This window comes from Papio anubis, chromosome 7 (genome assembly GCF_008728515.1).
Source record: "Papio anubis isolate 15944 chromosome 7, Panubis1.0, whole genome shotgun sequence".
Taxonomy (NCBI): domain Eukaryota; kingdom Metazoa; phylum Chordata; class Mammalia; order Primates; family Cercopithecidae; genus Papio; species Papio anubis.
This window is the reverse complement of record NC_044982.1, coordinates 112455449-112482791: the sequence shown is the minus strand read 5'-3', so window position 1 is coordinate 112482791 and position 27343 is coordinate 112455449. Positions and strand designations below refer to the sequence as shown.

General features: G+C 36.7%; 1 protein-coding gene across 20 annotated transcripts in view; it reads right to left on the bottom strand.

Annotated features, from left to right (window-relative positions):
- The window catches only part of SCAPER (S-phase cyclin A associated protein in the ER), a 553621-nt gene that overhangs the window by 214120 nt on the left and 312158 nt on the right, over positions 1–27343 (bottom strand). For all 20 annotated transcript variants that reach the window (XM_017960807.3, XM_021940762.2, XM_017960810.3 and 17 more), the window contains one exon: positions 13113–13239. In XM_017960807.3, the coding sequence (XP_017816296.1) occupies positions 13113–13239 (127 nt within the window). The remainder of the gene's footprint in view (positions 1–13112; positions 13240–27343) is intronic.

Genomic DNA, 27343 nt, shown 5'->3' with positions numbered 1-27343 from the left:
CCACATGTTCTCATTTGTAAATATAAGTAAACATGAACACAAAGAAGACAGCAAAAGGCATCAAGGCCCACCTGAGGGTGGACCTTGGTAGGAGGTTGAGGACTGAAAAATTACCTATTGGATACTACACTTATTACTTGGGTGATGAAATAACCTGTACACCAAATCCCCATGACACACAACTTACCTAAGTAACAAACCTGCATATATGCCCCTAAAACTAAAAGTTAAAGAAAAACAATAACTTGTATATGCATGTGTGTGTATATGTGTGTGTGTATGTTTACTACTTTGTAAAGAAAGTTAAAATAGTTATACTATTTTGACAGAAACATCAAATTCCCACACATCAAATATTTATGGTGTCATTCCCATTGAGTTTTTTATTTTTTTCTCTTATTAGCTTTCTGCTATGGTCTTAATGTTTGTGTGCCCCTCTCCAAATTTATGTGTAGAAACTTAATCCCCAGTGTAACAGCACTGGGTGTGGGTCCTTTGGGGAAGTAATTTAGGAGGTCTCCAATCTTGGGAACAGAATTAGTACCCTTGTGAAGGAGGCTTAAGAGAGTAATCCTATCCTACTTTTCAAAGGCAGAAACTGAAGCTTACAAAGGAAACCTTGGTGAACTCACAGAGCCACTACATGATCTATTTGGAATTTGAATTCAGGCCCGTAACTACAAAGCCTGTACTCTCAACAGGTGCATTCATTACATTGTTTCAACACTTGCTGACTGCATACTCATTGCCAGGAGTTTAACATGCAATATTTCATTTAATAGCCACACAATTCTTCGGGATGTGTCAGAATCTTACATTTTACTGATAAGATAAGGAAACTGACACCCAAAGAAATTAATTAACTTGTCCAGGGTCACACAATAACAAAACAATAAGTTCTAGTCCATGCTTTCAATATTGCTCTTAACTGCTTCCCTAAATACCTTCCCAATGATGATCCAAACCCAACCCACATCATTACTTTCAACAATCCTGTTTCTTCATAGTTCCTGGGAACGGAATAGAAAATAAGCTAGATGATTTACTAGAGTACAGATCTCCAAGTATCCATTTATGACTCTGTAATATCAGAGAAAAGGGATGCAGGGCTGGGGGATATACACCTAGTACTAGAAAGAAATACCTTCAAGACTTCTCAATTTTTTCCATGTGGCCCATGTTTATCATAACTAGAAAATAATGTGTTATATTAAGGAGAAATGAGTTTTCTACCTGCATTAGTTAATACACAGGGTATCTGTCATGGAGTCTACTAATTTAAATGAACTGAGCTGAACTGAAGACAGTTAGCATCAAGATCCATACATGGGCAATTTCTCTCTCATTTTTTTTAGTGTCGTTATTTCCGAGAACCTAGACTTACATAAATGTGGTTAAAAACAGTAAGTATTTACTCACTGCATGAAGCAATCAATCACTCAGGTGAGCTTAGAGTAGAATATAGCCAGAGAGTTAGCATGATGGAATACTACCAGGCTGTTATAAGCAGAAACCTCAATAAGCACATCTGCTTACTGAGAAATAAAATCACTCAATGTCACATGTTGGGCCAAAAGAGCCTCTTATAATGCATTTACTTAAAATTAAAATTAAATAATTAATGGTCCTACTTCTGGCTCTCAAATATCATTTTCATGATATTTCTTACCTATTGTAATAATTGACATGTCTGGTTGAAATTTTCTTTAAAAATTATTTTACCACAAGTATTTTATATACTACCTTTCTTCAAGAGATATTTTTAGTATCTTTTGCACAGGTATGGACAAAAACTTAGGAGTATAAAAATTTCTACCTGCATTAGTTAATAGACAGGATCTGTCATGGAGTCTACTAATTTAAAAGAACTGAGCTGAACTGAAGGCAGCTAGCATCAAGATCCATACTTGGACATGGATGTTTTTGTTCCCTGAAATGTTTGAATGAAACCGATACTTGAGGGAAGTGTGCTATTTTACCGCTTTGAGTAACTTTCCTTAGCACTGTTTTAGGGAGGGGTGGTTAATCACAGTGTGTAGGTACAATACAAGTATTAAAACTGGCCTTTTCAATAAACAACACTCAAGAAATTATGCATCTACAAGGGCAAGAAAAACAAAATGAAATCTCTACCTCACTTTTTTTTTTTTTTTTAGACAGAGTTTTGCTCTTTTTGCCCAGGCTGGAGTGTAATGGCGTAATCTTGGCTCACTGAAACCTTTGCTTCCCTGCAAACTTCGCCTCCCAGTATTACTATTTTTTTTTTTTTTTTTTAATATGAGGCAGAGGCCGGGTGTGGTGGCTCATGCCTGTAATCCCAGCACTTTGGGAGGCCAAGGCAGGTGGATCACCGAGGTCAGGAGTTCGAAACCCACCTGGCCAACATGGTGATCCCCATCTCTACCAAAAGTACAAAAAATTAGCCGGGTATGGTGGTGGGTGCCTGTAATCCCCCAGATACTCTGGAGGCTGAGGCAGGAGAATCACTTGAACCCAGGAGGAGGAGGTTGCAGTGAGCTAAGATTGCACCATTGCACTATAGCCTGGGCAACAAGAGCAAAACTTCATCTCAAAAAAAAAAAAAAAAAATTAATACCAAATGGACAAGAGACTAAAAATACAAGAATATCTTCTTAACTTTGCGATGGGATATTTTAAAAGGAGAGCAAAAACAATCTTTATAAAAGACAATATTGATAAATCTGACACACTAATATTAAGAACTTTTGTTCATCAAAGGAACCAAAAGACAATAAAAACACAGCTCAATAACAGGAGTAGATATGTTTAATATATTTGAACAATCTAGGACTAGTGTCCAGAACACAAAGGAAATTCTAACAATCAGTAGAAAAATGTGTAAAAGATTTGAACAGGCATGTCACAAAAGAAGAATCCCAAATGGCCAATAAATATGAAAAGGTGCCTGAACCTATCTGCCAAAAGACAACTGTATGTTAAAATCTCAGCAAGATCTCACTGTCTACATACAGGAGTAGCAAAAATCAAAATGTCTGATAATAACAAGTGCTGGAAAGAAAGGAAGCAACAAGACTTTTATATACTGCTGGCAGAAATGCAAATTGGTACAATTTCTTTGGAAAACTGTTTAGCATTATCAAGAAAAGATAAAGAGAGGCATATGTTATGACCCAGGAACTCTGCTTGCTAGAGAAATTTTTGCACGAATACCAGGATACATGCTTACAGGCACATTTTTCATAAAAATAATCCAAATGTCCATCAACAGTGGAATGGATAAATACCACTGTGACAAATTCATACAATGGCACACTGTATAGTAATGGAAACAAAACTGTACAACATAAATTCTCAAAAACATAATTTTGATAGAAGGAAGCCATCAAAATATAGACAGTAGGATTCCATTTACATGAAGTTCAAAACTAGACATGTTTAACTAACAGATGGTGTTTAGAAACAGATCCTTAAGTGATAAAACCATAAAGAAAAGGAAGCCGCTTCTAAAAAGTCAAATTAATACTTTATCATAAAATGCAGAGAAATGAGTGTGATTAGCAAAATAAACAGGAGCAGACAAAAGCGTTCTGGAATGCTGACAATGCCCTACTTCTCAATTAGTAGTCACTGAGGTTTTTGCCTTCATAGTTTTCATTATTTTGTGCAAGTAAGTATCTGTGTACTGTATTACATAAGGCAAGGGGTTTCAAAGATACATTTTTAAATAGTCCAAAAATAGTTAGTTTACATAATCATAATAGAAAATACCACTGAACCCAGAGAAATACAAGCAACAATGGGAGAATATTATGAATACCTCTGTGCACATAAACTAGAAAATCTAGAAGAAGTGGATAAATTCTTGGACACATACACCCTCCCAAGACTGAACCAGGAAGACACTGAATTCCTGAACAGACCAATAATGAGCTCTGAAATGCAAGCAGTAATAAATAGCCAACCAACCAAAAAAAGCCCAGGATCAGAAGGATTCACAGTTGAAGTCTATCAGGTATACAAAGAAGAGCTGGTACTATTCCTACTGAAACTATTCCAAAAAATTGAGAAGGAGGGACTCCCCACTAACTCATTCTATGAGGTCAGCATTATCCTGATACCAAAACCTAGAAGAGATACAACAAAGAAAACTTCAGGCCAATATCCTTGAAGAACATCAATGCAAAATTCTCAACAAAATACTAGCAATCCAAATCTAGCAGCACATCAAAAAGCTTACCCACCATAATGAAGTAGGTCTCATCTCTGGGAAGGAAGGTTGGTAACCTACAGAATGGGAGAAAACTTTTGCAAACTATGCATCCAACAAAGGCCTAATACCCAGCATCTATAAGGAGCTCAAACAAATTTACAAGATAAAAACCAATAACCCCATTAAAAAGTGGGCAAAGGCCATGAACAGACACTTCTCTAAAGAAGACATACAGGTAGCCAACAATCATTTTTAAAAAGTTCCACATCACTGATCATTAGAGAAATGCAAATCAAAACCACAATAAGATATCATCTCACACAGTCAGAATGGCTATGATTAAAATGTTAAAAAATAACAGATGCTGGTGAGGTTGTGGAGAAAAAGGAATGCTTATACACTCAGTTTGATGAAGTTTGACTACTGCACACAACTATCTAACCACCACCTAAAACAAAATACAGAACACTTTTTAATCACCCTAGAAATTTCCTTATGCCCCTTTCCAGTAAGTTATCCTTCTCTCAACACCTGCTTTTTGTTGTTTCTTTTTTAAAAATACAAACCATTTATAAGTTAAATCTGTCATATTCATGAAATAACAATTCAATTTTTCTTTATAGTAGTCTTCCAAGGGAGGCTAGCTGAAAAACGTCTGAAAAACGTCTTCATTTTACTTTGGGCTATATACTTGTCACCTTCTGACAAAACATGGGTGTCACGCCAGCTATATTCAGTTATGTATCAGTTGCAATGAGGAAACAACCATGTAAGCTGAGAACATAGTGAAGGGATCAAAATAAGAGATTCCTAGTATTGAATGCTTCCCATTTCTTCAGCTGAAGAATTCCAGCTGAAAATACAAGAAGTAGAACCATGGGGTTTGGAAGATGGGCAGTGTCTAGCAGGACCTGAACACAGTTTTCTGAATATAATTAGGTTGAAAAAGCTCTTAAGGCTTACTGATTTATCTCTCTGAGCCTAGACTATGTAACTATATGTTACACAGTCACAACAGTTGGCAAAAAGAAGAAAATGGTAGGGAAGAGTTTCTACCTTTCTACCTTATACAGGTATCTGTGAATGAAATTTTACAAGATAAGTTTTGAAAATACCACAGCATGGCATGGTTTGCTATAGGTATTACAATGTAAATTGTGATTTCACATATCGCAATTCACTTCAAATCATCAATGCTGCCAGCTATGTTGTTTGGTTATTCAGATTCAAAAGAATCACAGCTGAATCTCTATTTAAATTTGGCAGGATTCTATAAAGTCAGGAAAGGCAATTGGACAAACTCCATGTCCAATCCATCTGCTTAAACTGTTTACTTATAGTAACAGCATACACATGTCTCATGTTACTGATAAACCACAGAAAAGCTTCTGGGATGCTGTTACTATCCAAACTTAAATGTAATGTTTATCATCACAAAGTAATGAGAAAAGTCAATGCAAATACAGATCACATTGACTTGGACCAAATTTAACACAATGGTAAGAATAAGGAAAATGCTTTTGCATATGTAAGACTATTTTTTTAAACTCTTTTTTGAAATAATTGAATATTTCTTCAATAAAAGGGTCTTTTATTTGGAGCAATTTATTTTACCTTAAATTCTGAAAATTAATTTTATTGTTAAACATAAACATACAGAAAAGTCAGAAAAAATAGCAAACCTGTATTTTAATTTTACAGAATTTTAAGAATAATTTTAATTTGAACAATGTGTAACCAGTATCCAGTCAAGAAAAAGAAAACTAGAAGCACAGAGGAAGCCACCTATATGACTCTTTCTGACCACACATCTCAATCTTCTCTCTGAACAATCACGATCCTGATTTTTAGGAAATTTCTTTTTCTATTTTCTTTACAGTTTTACCACCTATGTGTTACTCCAAAACAATACAGGTCCTTTTGTCTTTTCTTGAACTTTATATGACTGGAATTGTAACAGTATATATATTTTTTGGTGACTTGTTTCACTAAAGAGAGTTTGTGAGATACATACTGTTATCCATAGATGTAGTTCATTCATTTTTATTGTTGAATAATAATCCATTATATGAACATACCATAATTTGTATCTCCAGCTATTGATGGATTCTTGCACTATTTTCCATATGTGGTGATTATAAACAATGCTGCCATTGAACATTTGTGTATATCTTGCCTGGTGGATATATGCATTGCTTTCCATGGAGTGTATGCCTAAAAGTGAAATATGATACACATGTCTACAAATTTAGTAGACAACAGTAGACTGTTTGCTACATGGTAGGCTCAACTTATGTTATCACGAACATTGTCTGTATGTTCCCATTGCTCTAGTTCTTTGCCAATACTTGGTATTTTCAATCTAATTTTTGTCATTCTGATAAGTGAATCACATTATCACATTGAATTTTTAATTTGAATTATCCTGATTATTAAAGAGGTTGACTATCTACACATTTATTTTTTAGCTATTGGGATTTCTTTCAGAATGCCTGTTCTCTTGACCATTATCCTACTGGTTTAGTTTGTTTTTGCATCTCATTAACTTGTAGGAATTCCTTACATACTCTGGATGCCACTCTTTTGTTGATTATATATATATAAAATATTCTTCCCTTCTATTGCTTGTCTTGTTACTCTCTTCCTGGTGTCTTTTGATGAACAAAAGTTCTTATTTTCAATGCAGCCCAATTTATCAAGTTTCCCTTTACTGTTAATTTCTTTTGTGTCATTTTCTTGTCCAGGTAAAACTCCGAGGTAAAGAAGAGATTAATCTATATTATCTTCTAAAAATTAGTTTTTTCTTTTTATATTTAGATCCATCTGGAATTAATTTTTTGTTTATGATGTGAGATACAGGTAACTTTTTTTAAAAAACAAGGATATTCAATCATTATAGCCTTTATTCACTAAATAGAGCATACTTTCCCACAGTGTTCTGTGGTGCTTCCTTTTTCCATATGTGCATAGGCAAATATCTCACATTTCACGGATCAAGCATATATATACAAATGGTACTGTTTATGAATTTAATTATGTTCCATTCTTCTTTTTCTCCATCTTATCGCCAATAGTACACTATCCTAATTACTGTGGCTTTATAAAAAGTGTTTATACTTGGTAGAGCAAATCTTCCATATCGTTCCCTCTCCCCCTGCGCCACAAGTCTCGCTCTGTTGCCCAGACTGGAGTGCAGTGGCATGATCTTGGCTCACTCCAACTTCTGACTCCTGGGTTTGAGCGATTCTCCTGTCTCAGTCTCCCAAGTAGCTGGGATTACAGGTGTCCACCACCACACCTGGTTAATTTTTTCTATTTTTAGTAGAAACGGGGTTTTGTCATGTTGGCCAGGCTGGTCTTGAACTCCTGTCGTCAAGTGATCCGCCCGTCTCAGCCTCCCAAAGTGCTGGTCATATTGTTCTTTTTCAACAGGGTTTTGCACACTGTTTCATTGGATCTTTGAAATTCCGTATTTTACAATCTGCGCCTAAATACTGTTCTTTAGAAATTCTAAATAGTGTTTTGGAATTTCCAGAGAACAAAGTATTGGACTTTTAAATGAGATTTCACTGAATCTACAAATAAGCTTGGGCAGAAAAGAAAAATATACCATAGTGAGTTTTCCAATCCATAAACATTATAGATTTACTCCTAGATATTTAATATTTTGGTAATATACAAATATAATTGATTTTTATATACTGCCCATTGTCTAGTATCCTTGTTAATCTAACTTTTTTGTGCTAATATTTATCTGTAAATTATTTTACATTTTTTATGTATAACATATCATTTGCTAACAATGACTATTTCACTTTTTCTCTCAAATCTTACAACTTTTATTTATTTATTTTTCCACTAGTTAGAACCCCCATTTTAAGCAGAAGTGTTGACAGCAAATATTCTCTTTTTGTACACAATTTCAAAGGGAAATTTTTCAACATTTCACCAGTAAATATTATTTTGCTATAATAGATTCAATTAGTCAGATTAAGGAAATTCCATTCTATTCCTGGTTTACTATGAATCTTTACCATTAATTGATGCTGAACTTACCAAACGCTTTTGCTGCGTCTTTTGAGATGATATTTTTTCTTTTCTTCTGTTAATATATCATAATTTTCCAATGTTAAAGCAAACTCAAGTATCTTGAATAAATCCAACTTTGTTGTGATATATTATCCTTATTAGATATTGCATGAATCAGTTTGCTAAAATTTTGTTTAGAAATTCTGACTCCACATTTATGATTGAGATTGGTTTACAATTTTACTTTCTTTAGTTTCACTGTGACAATTGCGAATGTGGATTTCTTTTTATTTACCCTGCTTGGGCATAATTGGGCTTCTTGAATCTGTAAATTGATTTGTAAGTTTTGGAAAGTTCTAAATGATGATCACTTCAAATACTGTTTCTGCCCTATTTTCTTCTCTTTTCCTTTTGGAGCTCTAATTATACAGAAATTAGACATTTTCACCATATATTACATCCTTCTTATACTCTTCTCTTTATTTTCCATATCTTTTTCTCTCCATGCTCAGTCTGGATTCTTTCTTATGATCTATCTTCCAGTGCTTGGCTTATTCTACTGTTACCTCATCTATAATTTTTGTAACTTTTATTACTAAAATGTTCAGTTCTCAAATTCCAATTTTTTCTCAAATGTGCTATATATCTTTTAAAACAATTAATATTTATATCTTTGATCATGATAAGCATAGTTCTGGAGCCTCTGCAGGTCTGTTTCTATTGGTTTTTATGCATGTTGTCTTGTCCCTTTGTATGCTTAATTACCTTACTCTGACAAACACTACATTTGAAATTTATTTTGTTGAGATAATTTGAGACTTAGGTTGCTATTATCTTTCTCCAAAATAAATTTTCCAATTGCTTCTGTTAGCCACCTGGGGTATTAGCAATTTAGAATCATTTTAATCTTTTTTCAGTGATTTGGATTTTCCCAGCCACCTACATGATTTGAAACTGAGTTGTCTGTGTAATGACTGGTGTACTTCCTGTCCACCCTTTTTCCTTGTACAGTCCTTTAAGATCCCAAACCAAAACATGAGTTTTTTTTTTGCCATAGTCCCTACCATTGATTGTCCTAGATGCCAATATTTTTTTTTTCTCATCAGTCCTGCAAACAGTCTCAAAGGAACTAATCAAACTCATGTCCACTTCTTTTGGATCATCAATGGTACCTAGTCCAAAAATGTCAAATTTCTGGATCTTGGTCCAGTAATTATTCATTACCCTGTTTGCAGTTCAGTTTTATTTCATATTTTATCTAGTTTTATTGTCATCAGTGGAAGGACAGTTCTGAATTACCTACTGTCACTACTGCTAAGTCCATTCCTATAGAAATTTTCAAGCTTGCCTTTTACTTCCTCAGAAGATAGCAAGCATAGTTTTGTAATCTGTGACTAGTAATAACAGAGCCTTGCAGTTCTAGTTTCTGCTTACTCATCACGACTTACTTACTTTTGGGCTTATCTTTTCACTATGGCTACTTGTCCTTGTAAAATTGTTTAACAGAAAGTATCTGAGGCCTAGAATGAAGGTGTCTTCTTCCAATGAGGATTTGTATTCTCTTCTAATTGATTCCTAAAGACACCACAAGTCAATCTAGGACAACTTTAAACTCAATTCACCATCTGAAATAATACAGGTGATGTGAATTTGAGCAGCAAATCTATGCCAGGGGTTGGACTACGGGTATAAATTCTGCATTGTGCCAAAGTGCTTTCTTCATAGTCCTGAGAGTGGGATGCAAAGGTTCATCATTATGTGATGGAGTAGGCTGATGTGGTCTTATCTTCATGAAAGGAAAATCGGAAAAATCTCCTATTAGACCTCATACTTAGGCAGCCCTTATACTTTTACTTTCATCACCTTACACGATGACGCCTGTAAACCACAACCCACATTTGCCAATCTGGCACATGTTTTTTGGGGCAATTAAGTTATAAGCACAACTTTCTAAATTCTTGTTTTTTCCTTGGACTGGGAATTCTTTAATTTCTTCTTAGCTATTTGATGCTTTTAAGAAAACTGCTTTCTTCCCCACCCAGCATTTTCAGATATTTTTGTCGGAAGAGTTGGTACCAGTACCCTAGACCAAAGTATGTTAGTAAACAGAAGCGGCTTAAGATATTTTTAAAAGCATAACACATAAATAAAGCTTACACACTTTTAATTTCTGAATGAAATCAGAAAACCCAAAAAAACAGAAGGAACCTGAAATGCATAGTAAGTACTATAAAACCCAGGTCTCCTCAGTTTCCTGACCCCTTCCATGACAAGAGCATTTCTATATATCACAAGTTTAATCCATTAGGTCTAAAGTAGTTCTCCGAACTTTAGAAAAATTATCTAAAGAAACACTGTGTCAAGCGATAGTAGAAAGCATCCATGTTTTGAGGTCTAAATTAAGCAAATAAAGACCTCAAGATTCATCTCTCACCATTCCTCCATTAGTGCTTACACTTGCCCAAGTTCTACTGTCTTACCTTGTCTCTTCTAGACCGTCTTCAAATATCCTTCACTGGGTACCTGGCTTTGGCTCTAATGAGTTTGTTACTCCAGGCAGTTTTCCAAACAAAAAGGAATGGCTATTTACAATTCCTAGACTGAAATCATAAATATCATCAGCTGAATTACACTGAAATGTCAGTATTACTCTACAGAAGTCTTCATAAAGTGAGTGTGTCTTGGCTAGGTAAAAAGGATTTCAGTTTAAAAGGAGCAAAAGGATCTTATTGTAGGTAAGTCTAAACTCTTAGGTGGTCCTGCAGTGTATACTCTGAGGACAGCTTTACAGCAAGGTTCCTGACACAGACCATTTAGACTGGGAGCCAGACAACATTTTTCTCCCCCAAATTATAAGAAACCAGAGGTATTTCAGTAAATTGCCCCTTTGTGAAGGAAATAACTTTAGGTGAATTTTGATACTGAATACCTTTCTTATATAGATCATTTTGCCTTTTCCTCAAAAGTTCTATTACTTTAACCTAAAACAATATTCATGAGATAAGATACGTGTAGCAGTGTCTTCAAGCAATTGCCTTTTAATTCAAAGTACTCTATCCTTTACAAAAATAATCAGTATATAATAATTTTAAAAAAGATCAGAGATTTTTCCCAAAGCACACTGAATCTTTAAATACTGCATTCTAGCAAATGTGTGACAACTACCAGTTTCTGAACCTCTGGTATCCTGAAAGGGATGTGTTACACACAAGAACTGACTTTACAGCTCTGTCCTATTCAGTGAATAGGCTGCTTTCGGTTTCTTCAGATGACTGTACTATCTGATGCCAAAATGTAGTTGAGCACTACCTTATAAAGTTGGACATTCATATGCCTGAGAACCCCACAATTCCACCATTGAGACATATGCCCTAGACTAGAGCAGTGATTCTCAAAATATGGTCCTTGGACTAGCAGCATCAATATCACTTAGGAACTTCTTAGGAATACAGATTCTCCAGACTCACCCTAAACCTACTTAATCAGAAATCTGGGGCAGGAGCCGGGGGCAGCAATCTGTGTTTTAACAAGTTCTCTAGGCAATTCTGATGCAGACGAAAGACTGAGACCCCCAACTTTAAAGAAATTCTTGTTTATTTACTCTGATACAAGAATGTTTGAGCAGCACTGTTTGCCCATGCTTGCGTGCACTCTCTCTCTCTCTCTCACATACATACACACAAACTCTCTCTCTCTGAAATGTCCATTGTCAGAACAGATTTAAAAACTGTAGTATTAATACAACGAAGGACTTACTCTACAGCAGAGAAAAGCAATGAAAAACAGCTATAAGGCTAAAAACTTAGAACCATAATTTTGACTGAAAAAATAATTGCAGAAGTCTATCGTACAATATTTTATGAAGGTCAAAACTAACTAACGTTATTTGACAATACATTTACGTGATAAAGCAATAAAGCTATTTCTAAAAAACAATGATACACCTTTAATTCTGTACAGTATTCCCTTTAAAGGAATCAGGAATGGGGTGAGAAAGGATCATATTGAGAACCACAAATGTAGTGGTAACAATCTTACTCCTAAATTGGGTGGTGAGTTCACAGCTGTTCACTGTATTTATATTATTTTTATTACAATTTCTTTTGTATATATCAAATATAACATAATAACCTTTAAACCTAGAAAACAAAACAAAAAACCAAAAACTACAGCTAATAAATGAAAATAGCCATTACTTTAAATAGAAAATTAGAAACCACCTAAATATTATACTTTATGTAAAATGTGATATGTTCATTCCATTAAAGGTTTTTAAAGACACGATAAAGTATTTATGATAAAACAATGTAAAAAAGTCCAGTAAAATGTTTAGAAGAAGATACCATAAAATGTTATCAGTTGATATTACAGGAAGTTTTATTTCTTCTTTGTACATTTAACATTTTCCTATAGTGAATAATAAATACTTTAAAAATCACTGAGGATATTTAAACTATAATTGAGATATTTAATGATTCTAAGTCATTAAAGAAAACTGCCAAATCTGTTGGAATCAGGGGATATTGGTGTTTGTAGAAATTTGGTTGTGATTTATTAGGCTTTATAATTCAAAGTTTTCTATTTTCTGCTATAGAGTCATACATCTTTATTATTGTGATTCCTGACAAAATAATTTCAGTTTGTTTGTGTGGGGAAAATATGACTGAGGAAACCATGATCTAAAGAGGACTTCAATTTTAAAAACCTGAAAATAACTTCATTTAAACAACTGAAAAGAACAAAAGTAAAAAAAAAAAGTACATCTATTATTAACTAGCTTTAAAAAACAGAAGAAAGGCATATACTGAGTCTGCCTTATAGCTCTATGTACTGTCACAGTGAGAAAGGATCACAAAGATTAAGGTTAAAAAACCAGAGATTAGTTACACACCTCTTTTTCCAGTATTCTAGTGATCTCTCCTAGGGTCCGATCCAAAGCAGACACTTTATTGTTCGCCCATGAGCCACTGTCTTGTACTTGCAGTTGTTTTAGAAGATCTTTGGCTAATCGCTGAAGCCTTTAATACCAAATGAAAGGAAAGAATGACATTAATGAATTAGACTATAATGCTTCATTTCCCAAAATATCTTGAAACACAAGTTACTTTGAGTATTGTATTTGAAAATGCTTCACAGAGCACCTGAGGGGAGAAAAAAGCAGAAAACCAATAAAGCTGGTGTTATTTTATATTCATGACCACCAATCCACTCTTCATGGCACAAAACAGAACTAAAGGATAATATTATCAATCTACAGGTTTAGCTAGACCAATTGATGCCTTTAGTTTCTATAAGATTCTTAATTCGGAACAGAATTAGGAATCGGGAGAAGGTGAGAGGATGATAGCAGAGAAAATGAGTATAAGAACCTGAGCAGGTTTTTATACTTTGATTTAAAACTTCAAATAGGTTTGGATATTATTAGCTTTATAAACTCTCAGAAAGCTGAACTTCCAAATGTTTGTTTACAGGCAGTTTGGGGATTGTCTGCTACTGCTCATATCATTTACTTAGACGAGAACACTTATTTGCTTTCCACCAAGAAATACCACATTATACCTAGACTATAAGAGTCTTCATTCAGATCACTGTGTGCATTACTTCTTTCTGGCCCCTACCTGGTTTCATGCACCTCACTCTTGGAGCAAGCCTCCTCTGCTTTCCACTTATTTGCTTGAGAATCCACTAACAGATGCTCACCATATCTCCCCACTTTTCCCCTATATATCATCCCCGTTGCCTTAAATTTTTATCTGTGGTAGATTTCACAGTACATCATTATAATCATTTTCTTGCAAATGTCCTACATTTCCTCTCTGTTGTTCTGTTTTTCACTCTTCTTAGACAAACCCCAGCAGTGGTGATAATGTTTCTTTAGCTCTTACTATGGGCCAGGCGCCATTCTCAATGTTTTGCAGGCATTAATTTCTTTAGCTGGATTAATGAAAACAACTGCCAGACTTTTCCATTTCTGAATCTGGCGGGTGTAGGGGTGGTGGGGGGAGTCAGACCATGCAAAATACTGGTAGGACTACTGATTCAAGATCTTACTAAATCTCTCTAGGGTGTTCATTCTCCCACTGTCCACAAAGATTTGCTTCATACATTCCCCACTCTCTTCAAAACTCCACCCTTTCCTTTCTCTCTCTTGCTTTCATAAGATGATCCTACATTTCAAAGAGAAAATAGAAGTTATTGGAACAAGAAAATTTTCACTTTCGGCCATAAAATCTACAAGCTTATCTGCATTTCACCCATCTTCTTCTTTGTTCCTCTTATTACAGTCATTCCTTCCAGGCAGGACTAATTTCACCACACAGGATGTATGCATGAGTTCTTTCTGGATCTCAAGCTCTCTCTTCTTCCTGTCTCAGGTCTTTCTGCAAATGCTCTTCATCTTTTCCTTCTGAAATGCTTCCTCCACTTCCACATTACCTAGAACATTACTATTTATCCCTCGGCTCTTAGCACAAACATTACTTTCTCTGATTTGATTATTTCTTCAAAGCACTCATCACAAGAGAATTAAAAATACTTACTGAACTAACTGTTTAATGTGTGCTTCTTCTGTGCAAAGCTTTACAAGGGAATTTCCTGAAGTGATAGAAATGTTCTATATTTGCACTGTCCAACATGGTGGCTAGAAGCTATTGTATTGAACAGTACAGAAGCAGAGTATTAACTTCATGAGAGAGGTGATCGCCTATCTCCTCACTGCTTTATCCTTATCATGTAACATGCTACTTTTACAGAAGTACACTCATTAGATATTTAATAAATTCATGTCCTACAGGGAAAACTTCTTCTTTACATTAATTTTAACAATATCCAGACCAGGGATGGTGGTTCATGCTTGTAATCCCAGCACTTTGGGAGGTCAAGGCAGGAGGTTCACTTGAAGCCAGGAATCTGAGATCAGCCTGGGTAACAAAGCAAGACCTAGTTTCTATAAAAAATAAATAATTAGCTGGCAATGGTGGCGTGCACCTGTAGTCCTAGCTACTCAGGAGGCTTAGGTGGGAGGACTGCTTAAGTTTCGGCGTTCTAGACTGCAGTGAGCTTACACCACTGTGCTCCAGCCCAGGCAAGAGAGTGAGACCTCCATCTCTAAAAAGAAAAAAACCCAATAACTTCATAGGTTACAAAATACTTTCATGTACATGATCCTATTTAATCCTCTCAACAATGCTGTCAATTAGGATTAGCCCTATTTGAAAATGCAAAAACTGATGCAGAGCAAGATAGCAAAATGGAAGCCTTCACAGATGTCCTCCATACAAGAACACCAAATTGAACAACTATCCACATAAAAACATACCTTAAAAATACTGCATGTTGGAATTGAACAATGAGATCACTTGGACATAGGAAGGGGAACATCACACACTGGGTCCTATTGTGGGGAGAGGGGAGGGGGGAAGGATAGCATTAGGAGATACACCTAATGTAAATGACGAGTTAATGGGTGCAGCACACCAACCTGGCACATGTATACATATGTAACAAACCTGCACGTTGTGCACATGTACCCTAGAACTTAAAGTATAAAAAAAAAAAAAAAAGAACCAAAAGTTGCGTGAATCACCACAGTACCCGGTTTTAACTTCATATCACTGAAAAAGGCACTGAAGAGGTAGGAAAGACAGTTTTGAAATGCTGATGCCACTCCTCCCTCATCCCCCAGCAGTCACCCTGTGGTGCAGACAAAGAGTCTATGCACTTGGGAGACAGGAAGCACAGTGACAGAGGGACTTTGCATTGGAACTCAGTGCTAGCCTGTTACAGTGGAAAGCAACAGGACAGAATTCAGCTGGCCCCCACAGAGAGAGCATTTAGACTAGCCTTAGAGAGCAGGGAATCGCCCATCCTAGCAGTCGGAACTTGAGCTCCAGCAAGCCTTGTTACTGCAGGTTAAAGTGTTCTGGGGACCTAAATAAACTTGAAAGGAGGTTTAAGCCACAAGAACTGCAATTCCTGGGCAAGTCCTGGCGTTGTGCTGGGCTCGGAGTCAGTGAACTTGGGAAGAACGTGACCTACGAGACCAGCCAGGGCAGCCAAGGGAGTGTTTGCACCCATTGCCCCCAACCCCAGGCAGCTCACAACTCTGGTACAGATTCCTTCCCTATGCTTGAGTAAAGGGGAGGGAAGAGTAAAGAGGACTCTGTGCCAGGCACAGTGGCTCATACCTATAATCCCAGTGCTTTGGGAGGCTGAGGCAGGAGGATTGCTTGGGCCCAGGAGTTCGAGACCAGCCTGGGCAACATGGTGAAAGCCTGTCTCTACCAAAAAATACAAAAATTAGCTGGGTGTGGTGGCACACACTTGTAGTCCCACCTACTCGGGAGGCTGATGAGGCAGGATCGATTGAGTTTCAAAAGTCAAGGTGGCAGTAAGCTATGATTTCATGCTACTGTACTCTAGCCTGGGTGAAAAAGCAAGACCCTGTCTCGAAAAAAAAAAAAAGAGGACTTTGTCTTGCAACTTGGAAACCAGCTCAGCCATAGCAGGACAGAATAACTGGGCAGAATCCTGAGGCTCCCATTCCAGGCCCTAGCTCCTGGATGGTATTTTAAGACATATCCTGGGCAAAAATGGAATGGGCTACCTTAAAGGGAAAGACCCAGTCCTGGAAGGATTTGTCATCTGCTGACAAAAGAGTACTTGGGCCCTGACGAGTTAGCAGTGGTAGCCAGGAAGCACTCGCCAAGGGCCTTGGGTGAGACTCAGAGACATGATGGCTTCAGATGGGATACAGCACATTCCCAGCTGTGGTGGCTACGGGAGAGACTACTTCTGCTTGAGAAAAGGGGAGGGAAGAGTAAGGGAACTTTGTTTTGCAGCTTAGGTATCAGCTTGACCACAGTTGGGTAGAGCAATAAATGGGTTCTTGAGGTCCCTGATTCCCCAGGCCTTGGCTCTTGGACGGTATTTCTGAACCTGACCTGGGCCACAGGGGAGCCGCTGTCTTGAATGGAAAGGCCCAGGTCAGGCAGCATACACCACAAACTGAATGAAGAGCCCTTGGGCTTGAGTGAACACTGGCAGTAGCCAGGCAGTACTCACCATGGGCCTGGGGTGGTAGCGGCCACAGAAAGAGATTCCTATGACTACAGAAAGGGGAGGGAAGAGTGGGAAGGACTTTGTCTTGTGGTTTGGGTGTCAACTCAACCACAGTAGAACAGAGCACTAGGTTGATTCCTAATGTTTCTGACTCTAGGCCCTGGCTCCTGGATGGCACATCTGGACCTGCTCAGGTCAGGTAGAACTTGCCGCACTGAAGGGAGATACATAACCCTGGCCGGTTTTGCCACCTGCTGATTGTAGAGCCCTAGGGAGACTTCAGCAAACAAAGGTGGTAGCCAGGCAGTGGTTACTGCAAGCCTTGGGAGAGACACAGTAATCTGTGCTTCAGGTCTGACCTAGCACAGGCCCAGTGGTGGGGGCTGCAGGGGTGCTTGTGTCAACCTTCATCCAGCTGCAAGTAGCTCAGCACAGAGAGAGAGACTCCATTTGTTTGGGAGAAAATAAGGGAAGAGAACAAGAATTTCTGCCTGGTTGTCCAGAAAATTCTGGATCTTATCCAAGACCACCAAGGCAGTACCTCTACGAGTCTATAAGAGTCATAGTGTTACTGGGCTTGGGGTTCCCCCAAATGCAGATATAACTGCGGTGGCCAATAACTTAGGTTTCAACACCCAAGTCCCTTTGGATACCTGGAAAGCATTCCCAAGAAGGACGGGGACAGACAAGCCTACACTGTGAAGACTACAATAAATACCTAACTCTTCAATGCCAGACACCTACAAACACCCAATATGATCTCACCTAATGAACTAAATAAGGCACCAGGGACCAATCCTGGAGAAACAGAGACAAGTGACCTTTCCGGCAGAGAATTCAAAATAGTTGTTTTGATGAAACTCAAAGAAATTCAAGATAACACACAGAAGGAATTCAGAATTCTATCAGATACATTTAGCGAAGAGATGAAAATAATTAAAAATAATCTTTGGGAGGCCAAGGCAGGCAGATCTACAAGGTCAGGAGATCGAGACTATCCTGGCTAACACGTTGAAACCCTGTCTTGACTAAAAATACAAAAAATTAGCTGGGTATGATGGCAGCCACCTATAATTCCAGCTAGTCAGTAGCTGAGGCAGGAGAATGGCGTGAACCCAGGAGGCGGAGCTTGCAGTGAGCCAAGGTCGCACCACTGCACTCCAGCCTGGGTGACAGAGCAAGACCCCGTCTCAAAATAAATAAATAAATAAATAATAATCAAGCAGAATCTCTGGAGGTGAAAAATGCAACTGACCTACTGAAGAATGTATCAGAGTCTCTTACCAGCAGAAATGATCAAGCAGAAGAAAGAATTAGTGACCCTGAAGACAGGCTATTTGAAAACAGTCAGAGGAGACAAAGAGAAGGTAGAGAGAAAGACCAGGCAGAAAGTTTACTCAAAGGGATAATAACAGAACTTGGGAAACCTAGAGAAAGGTATCAACAATCAAGTACAAAAAAGTTACAGAACTAGATTTAACCCAAATAAGATTATATCAAGACATTTAATATGCAAACTCCCAAAGGTCAAGGATTTTAAAAAGCATTCTTTTTTTTTTTTTTTTTTTTTTTTTAAATTTATTTATTATTATTATACTTTAAGTTGTAGGGTACATGTGCATAACGTGCAGGTTTGTTACATATGTATACTTGTGCCATGTTGGTCTGCTGCACCCATCAACTCGTCATTTACATCAGGTATAACTCCCAATGCAATCCCTCCCCCCTCCCCCCTCCCCCCTCCCCATGATAGGCCCCGGTGTGTGATGTTCCCCTTCCTGAGTCCAAGTGATCTCATTGTTCAGTTCCCACCTATGAGTGAGAACATGCGGTGTTTGGTTTTCAGTTCTTGTGATAGTTTGCTAAGAATGATGGTTTCCAGCTGCATCCATGTCCCTACAAAGGATGCAAACTCATCCTTTTTTATGGCTGCATAGTATTCCATGGTGTATATGTGCCACATTTTCTTAATCCAATCTGTCACTGATGGACATTTGGGTTGATTCCAAGTCTTTGCTATTGTGAATAGTGCTGCAATAAACATACGTGTGCATGTGTCTTTATAGCAGCATAATTTATAATCCTTTGGGTATATCCCCAGTAATGGGATGGCTGGGTCATATGGTACATCTAGTTCTAGATCCTTGAGGAATCGCCATACTGTTTTCCATAATGGTTGAACTAGTTTACAATCCCACCAACAGTGTTCTATAGAGGCCAGGCACAGTGACTCATGCCTGTAATTCCAGCACTTTGGGAGACCAAGGCAGGCAGATCACCTAAGGCCAGGAGTTCGAGACCAGTCTGGCCAACGTGGCAAAACCCCGTCTCTACTAAAAATACAAAAATTAGCTGGCATGGTGGCGCACACCTATAATCCTAGCTACTCAGGGAGCTGAGGCACGAGAATTGCTTGAACCTGGGAGGCAGAGGTTGCAGTAAGCTGAGATTGTACCACTGCACTCTAGCCTGGGTGACAGAGTGAGGTTCTGTCTAAATAAATAAAATAGCATTCTAAAAGCAAGAAAAAAGAAATAACATAAAATGGAGCTCCAATATGGCTGTGGCAGCACACTTTTCAGTGGAAACTTTAAAGGCCAGGAGACAGTGGCATTTTGTTATTTATTTAAAGAGTTGAAGGAAAAAACCTTTTATTTGAGAATATTATATCCAGCAAAAATATCCTTCAAACATGAAGGAGAAATAAAGACTTCCCCAGAAAAACAAAAGCTGAGGAATTTCATCAACACAGGACCTTTCCTATATGAAATGCTAGCAAATTATTCAACATGAAAGAAAAGGATGTTAATAAGCAATATGAAATCATCCGAAGGTGCAAAACTCACTGGTAATAGTAAGCACACAGAAAAACACAGACTATTATAACACTATAATTGTAGTATGTAAACTATTCATATTGTGAGTAGAAAGACTAAAAGATGAACCAATAAAAAATAACTACGTTTTAAGATATAGTACAAAAAGTGAAAAAGCAGAGGGATGAAGTTAAAATGTAAAGTTTTTATTAGTTTTTCCTTTGCTTGTTATTTAGTTTTTTTATGCAATTGGTGTTAAGTTGTCATCAGTTTAAAATAATGGGTTATAAAATATCAATTGCAAGCTTCGTGGTAACCTCAAACCAAAAACCACACAACAGATTCATATAAATAAAAGCAAGAAATCAAAACACATTGCTAAAGAAAAATTACCTTCACTACGAGAAAGGAAGAAAAGAGGGAAAAGACCACAAAGTAACCAGAAAACAAATAACAAAATGGCATAAGTCCTTACTTATCAATAACTGGATGTAAATGGAATAAGCTCTTCAATCAAAAGACATGCAATGGCTGAATGGATTAAAACAAGAAGATCCAACTATTTGTTGCCTCCAAGAAACACACTTCTCCTATAAAGACACAGACTGAAAATAAAGGGATGGAAAAACATATTACATGAAAATGGAAACCAAACAAGAGTACAAGTAGCTATACTTATATTAGAAAAAATACATTTCAAGACAAAACTATAGAGACAAATAATGTCATTATACAATAATAAAAGGGTCAATTCAGTAAAACAATATAATAATTATAAATATATATGCACTGAATACTGGAGCACACAGATATGTAAAGCAAGTATGATTAGAACTAAAGAGAGAGACAGGCCCCAATACAGTAACAGCTGGAGACTTCAGCGCCCCACTTTTAGCACTGGACAGATCATCCAGACAGAATATCAACAAAGAAACACTGGATTTAATCTAAACCATAAACAAAATGGACCTAATAGATATTTACAGAACATTTCATCCAATGGCTGAAGAATACACATTCTTCTCCTTAGCACATGGATCATTCTCATGAACAGATCAAGTGTTGGACCACAAAATAAGTCTTAAAAACTTCAAAAACCTGAAATTATATCAATAGTCTTCTCTGACAAAACTAGAATAAAACTAGAAATCAATAAGAGGAATTTTGGAAACTATACAAACACATGGAAATTAAACCACATGGTCCTGAATAACCAGTGGGTTAATGCAGAAGTTGATAAAAAAAATCAATAATTTTCTTGAAACAGCTGTGTGTGGTGGCTGATGTCTGTAATCCTAGCACTTTGGGAGGCTAAGATAGAAGGACCCCTTGAAGCCAGGAGTTTGAGGCTAGTCTGAACAGGAAAGCAAGACCCCATCTCCACACATAAAAAAAAAAATTCTTGAAAATATTATAATGGAAACATAATATAACAAGACCTATAGTGTTATATTATATTATAAGGATATAGTGAAAGCAGTACTAAGAGGAAAGTTTATACCTATAAGCATTTATATCAAAAAAGTAGAAAAACTTAAAATAAAAAACCTATAGCTACATCTTAAAGAGCTAGAAAAGCAAGAACAATCCAAACCCCAAATTAGTAGAAGAAAAGAAATTACAAAGATCAGAGCAGAAATGAATGGAATTGAAAGAAAATAATATAATCAGTGAAATAAGAAGTTTGTTTTTTGAAAAGATAAAATCAACAAACCTTTAGTCAGACTAAGAAGAAAAAGACCCAAATAAATAAAATCAGAGATGAAAAAAGAGACATTACAACCAAAACCACAGAAATTTAAAGGATCATTAGAGGCTACCATGAGCAACTACATGTCAATAAATTGGAAAGCCTAGCAGAAATAAGTAAATTCCTACACATATACAACCAACCAAGGCTGAACTACGAAGAAATCTAAAATCTGAAGAGACCAATAACAACTAATGAGATTGAAGCCATAACAAAAAGTCTCCCAGAAAAAAAAAAAAAAAAAGTCCAGGACCTGATGGCTTCACTGCTGAGTTTAACCAGATATTTAAAGAAGTAATATCAATCTTACTCAAACAATTCTAAAAAGTGGAGGAGAAGAGAATATTTTCAAACTCATTCTAGGAGGTCAGTATTATCCTAATATCAAAACCAGACAAAGACACACAAAAAGAAAACTATAGGTCAATATCCCTGATGAACATTGATATAAAAATCCTCAACAAAATACAAGCAAATGGAATTCAACAACACATTAAAAAGATCATTCATCGTGACCAAATGAGATTTATCCCAAGGATGCAAGGATGGTTCAACATATGCAAAGCAATGTGATACATCATATCAACAGAATGAAGGACAAAAACAACATAATCATTTCAAAGGATGCTGAAAAAGCAAGACAGAGTCTTGCTCTGTTGCCCAGGCTGGAGTGCAGTGGTGTGACTCAGCTCACTACAACCTCTGCCTCCCAGGTTCAAGCCATTCTCGTACCTCAGCCTCCCAACTAGCTGGAACTACAGGCTCACACCACCATGCCCAGCTAAGCTTTTGTAGTAGAGAAGGGGTTTCACCATGTTGCCCAGGCTGGTCTCAAACTCCTGAGCTCAGGCAATCCACCTGCCACAGCCTCCCAATGTGCCAGGATTACAGGTGTGAGCCACCGTGCCTGGTCTGAAAAAGCATTTGATAAAATTCAATGTTCATTCATGATAAAAACCTTCAAAAAACTGTATATAGAAGGAACATACCTCAACACAATAAAAAACATATATGACAGACACAGAGCTAGTATACTGAACAGAGAAATGCTAAAAGCCTTTCCTCTAAGAACTGAAACAAAACAAGGATACCTACTTTCACCACCGTTATTTAACACACTCCTGGAAGTCCTACCTAGACCAACTGGACAAGAGAAAGAAATGAAGGGCATCCAAATTGAAAAATAAAAAGTCAAATTATCCTTATTTGCAGATGATATGATCTTATGTTTGGAAAAACCTAAAGACTCCACCAAAAAACTATTAGAACTAATAAACAAATTCAGTAAAACTGCAGGATATAAAATCAACATATGAAAATCACTAGCATTTCCACATCCCGACAGCAAACAATCTGAAAAAGTCAAGAAACTAATCGTATTTACAATAGCTTCAAATAAAACAAAACACCTAGAAATTAACCAAAGAAATAAATGATCTCTACAATGAAAACTATACAACACTGATGTAAGAAACTGAAGAAGACACAAATAAATGGAAAGGTATTCCATGTTCATGGAATGAAAGAATATTGTTAAAATGTCTATACTATCTAAAGTAATCTACAGTTTCAATGTAATCTCTATCAAAATACCAATGAAATAAGTATTTTTCTATTTCACAGAAATTGAAAAAGCAATTCTAAAACCTATATGGAAGTACAAAGGATGCAAAATAGCCAAAGCTATTCTGAGCAAAAATAACAAAACAGAAGGAGTCACGCTATCTGACCTCAAAAGTATACTACAAAGCTATAGTAACCAAAACAGCATGGTACTTACATAAATACAGATACATAGTCCAGTGGAACAGAATAGAGAATGTGGAAACAAATCCTTACATCTATGGAGAATTCATTTTTGACAATGTCACGAAGAATATACATTGAGGAAAAGACAGTCTCAGGACAGTCCCTTCAATAAATGGTGCTGAAAAAACTGGATATCCATATTCAAAAGAATGAAACTAGTAACCTATCTCTTGTCATATACAAAAATCAAATCAAAGGGAATTAAAGACTTAAATCTAAGACCTCAAGCTATGAAACTATTACAAGAAAACACTAAAGAAATTCTCCAGTACATTGGACTGAGCAAAGATTTCTTGAGTGTAGGCCAGGTGCGGTGGCTCACTCCTGTAATCCCAGCACTTTGGGAGGCTAAGGCGGGCGGATCACGAGGTCAGGAATTCGAGACCAGTCTGGTCAACATAATGAAACCCTGTCTCTACCAAAAATAAAAAAATTAGCCAGACATGGTGGCATGTGGCTGTAGGCCCAGCTACTCAGGAGGCTGAGGCAAGAGATTTGCTTGAACCTGGAAGGCGGAGGTTGCAGTGAGCCGAGATTGAGTCACTGCACTACAGCCCGGGCAACAGAGTGAGACACCGACTCAAAAAAAAAAAAATCTTGAGTGTAATCCCATAAGCATGGGCAACCAAAGCAAAACATGGACAAATGGGATCACATCAAGTTAAAAAGCTTCTGCATAGCAGAGGAAAGAATCAACAAAGTGACGAAACAACCCACAGAATGGGAGAAAATATTTACAAACTATCCATCTGACAATGGTGTAACAACCAGAATATATAAGAGCTCAAAGAACTCTGTGGGAAAAAAAAAATCTAATAATCTTATTTAAAAATGGGCAAAAGATCTGAATAGACATTTCGCAAGAGAAGACATACAAATGGCACACAGGTGTATGAAAAGGTGCTCAACATCACTGATAACAGAAAAATGCAAATCAAAACTACAATGAGATATCATCTCACCCCAGTTAAAATGGCTTTTATCCAAAAGGCAATAACAAATGCTGGTGAGTATGTGGAGAAAAGGGAACCCTCATGCACTATTGGTGGGAATGTACTATAAATTAGTAAAACCACTATGAAGAACAGTTTCGAGGTTTCTCAAAAAACTAGAAACAGAGCTACCGTATGATCCAGCAATCCCACTGGTGGGTATATACCCAAAAGAAAAATCAGTATATCGAAGAGGTATCTGTTCTCCCATGTTTATTGCAGCACTATTCATAACAGCCAAGATTTGGAAGCAACCTAAGTGTCCACCAAGAGATAAACTGATAAAGAAAACGTGGTATATATACAGAATGGAATATATTCACCAATAAAAAGGAATGAGATCTTAGCAACTGCAACAACACAGGTGGAACTGGAGGTCATTATGTTAAGTGAAATAAACCAGGTGAAGTAAGACAAACTTTCCTTGTTTTCACTTATGTTTGGGAGCTAAAAATTACAACTGAATTCATGGAGACAGAGAGTAGATTGACGGTTATCAGAGGCTGGGAAGGGTAGTGGGGAAGTGGGAGTCATTAATAAGTACAAAAACATAGTTAGATTGAATGAATCAGATCTAGTATTTGATACCATAACAGAGTGACTAAGGTCAACAATTTATTGTAAGTAACTAAAGGAGTATAATTGGATTGTTTGTGACACAAAGAGAGGATAAATGCTTCAGGTGATGGACATCTCATTTACCCTGAGGTGATTATTATGCATTATATACCTGTATCAAAATATCTCATGTACCCATAAACATATACACCTACTATGTGCCCACAAAAATTAAAACTAAAAAAGTGCAAAATCTAAGGCTCAAGATAGTTAGGTGACCTTCCCAAGGTCATACAGTTGGTAAAATGTATTATAGAACTTGAAACCTAAGCCTTTAATCTTCAAATCTTATGCTTTTGCGATCATACCATATTAGTCAATTTAATTTTTAATTTTTTTTTTTTTTAAAAGACAGGGTCTCACTATGTTGCCCACACTGTTCTTGAACTCCTGGGCTCAAGTGATCCTCCTACTTCAGCCTCCCAAAGTGCTTGGTAATATTACAGGTGTGAGCCCACCATGCCCAGCCTCAATTTAAATAAGAAAGTTCTATTCACAAAAGACTATATTCCTAGAATACAATTTCAACTAAAAATTTATGTAAACGTTAAAATTTTTCAAAGAATACAACAACAAATGCAACTGAAAAAGGCACTGGTGAACTTCAGTTTAAGCCTCAGCTACTTACATGAAGCTTACTTTGATAAGTCAAAGAATAGAAATAAAAACTCTAAAATCAGAAGTACCTATACTTGAATTCTGGCTCCAGCACATACCATGTGTATAAACCCTGGAGAGGTTATTTAACTTCTCTGAATCTCAGTTTCTTCATCTTAAAAGTCAGGACAATATATATTTCCTTTCAGAGCTTTAGGAGGTTCGAAATGATTACTATGACAATCCTGACACCACACACTAAAGTAGACATTCAATAAATGGTCAACTATTACTACTATTCACTGATAGTATATCTCAATCTAACAAATGGAAAAATAGAATATTAAAAATAAAAAAAAAGAGTAATGGCAGCATACTTCTTTTACCTTCCAATCAAATATGGGCTAGAGTCACATCCAATTAAAGTTACTGACCTTATGTGGAAGATGATTGGCAGTGAACTTCACTGTATGATAGGTAAGTAGCCAAAGTCTGCGTACCATGTAACTAAATATCCAGCCACAGCAACAGGTATATATGAATTTAGCACTATTCTTACCAAGAATGCTGACATTTGACTGAAAATCAGTACTGAGGGAGGCACAAGGACCATTTTAATTCACAGAATACAAGAGGCTTGTATTTCACCCTGAGGTAAATCAATTCTGATCCTATCCTTCAAGGAAGAATGCCAAATCAAAGTGATGCTTTGGTAATATGAGCTACACCCGTCTCATTCCCTGCTTTCACAGAAGTACAACAAATAAAGCAGTCCCTGTCAAGAAAAAAAGCACTAGATTTTAATTCATGCAATAAATAATTATAGAATGTCAGAGAAGTCAAGCTCTGAGAGCTATATTTTCCTCACAGTGCAAAAACAGGAGCTGCTTAGAGAGTGCAGTTTTTAACACAGAAACTTTTATTTTGATTCCTTCTGGCAGATAATTTTTCTAGCATAAAAAGGAGAAGTGAAGGCATTGTAACTCCCAACCCAGGAATATGAGAAGTATCTGTCAGGTAAATGGCTTTGTGAATAATGCTGTAAGATCAAATATTTTCTTCTTAAAACTGGAACAAATTTCAGCAACTCTAAGCTCAAGTCTGTTATTGGTAAATGTGAAACGTAAAAGTATCTCTCCCAGGATTCCTAACTTTTACCTAACTTTTATCACAGTTAAGTCTGCTTGGGATGGTGGGGTGGTCCACTAGGATCATTTAGAAGATTTGTAAAAGTACAAGAAAAGATACTTGGTCCATTTAGGAACTAAGACTGTTCTTCAGCATAATGGATAGGAAGATATAAATTCATTAACTTTTCATCTCCTCTATTTGGAAGGTACATGGTCTAAATTTAGAGCTATTTTTAGACATTCATATCTGGAATTAATCAAATAAATTTAGGGCTATATTTAGTCATTCAGATCAGGAATTAGCCATTTCCCCAAGAAGTTCTTGTTTCTTTTACTGAGAAAAGGTATTT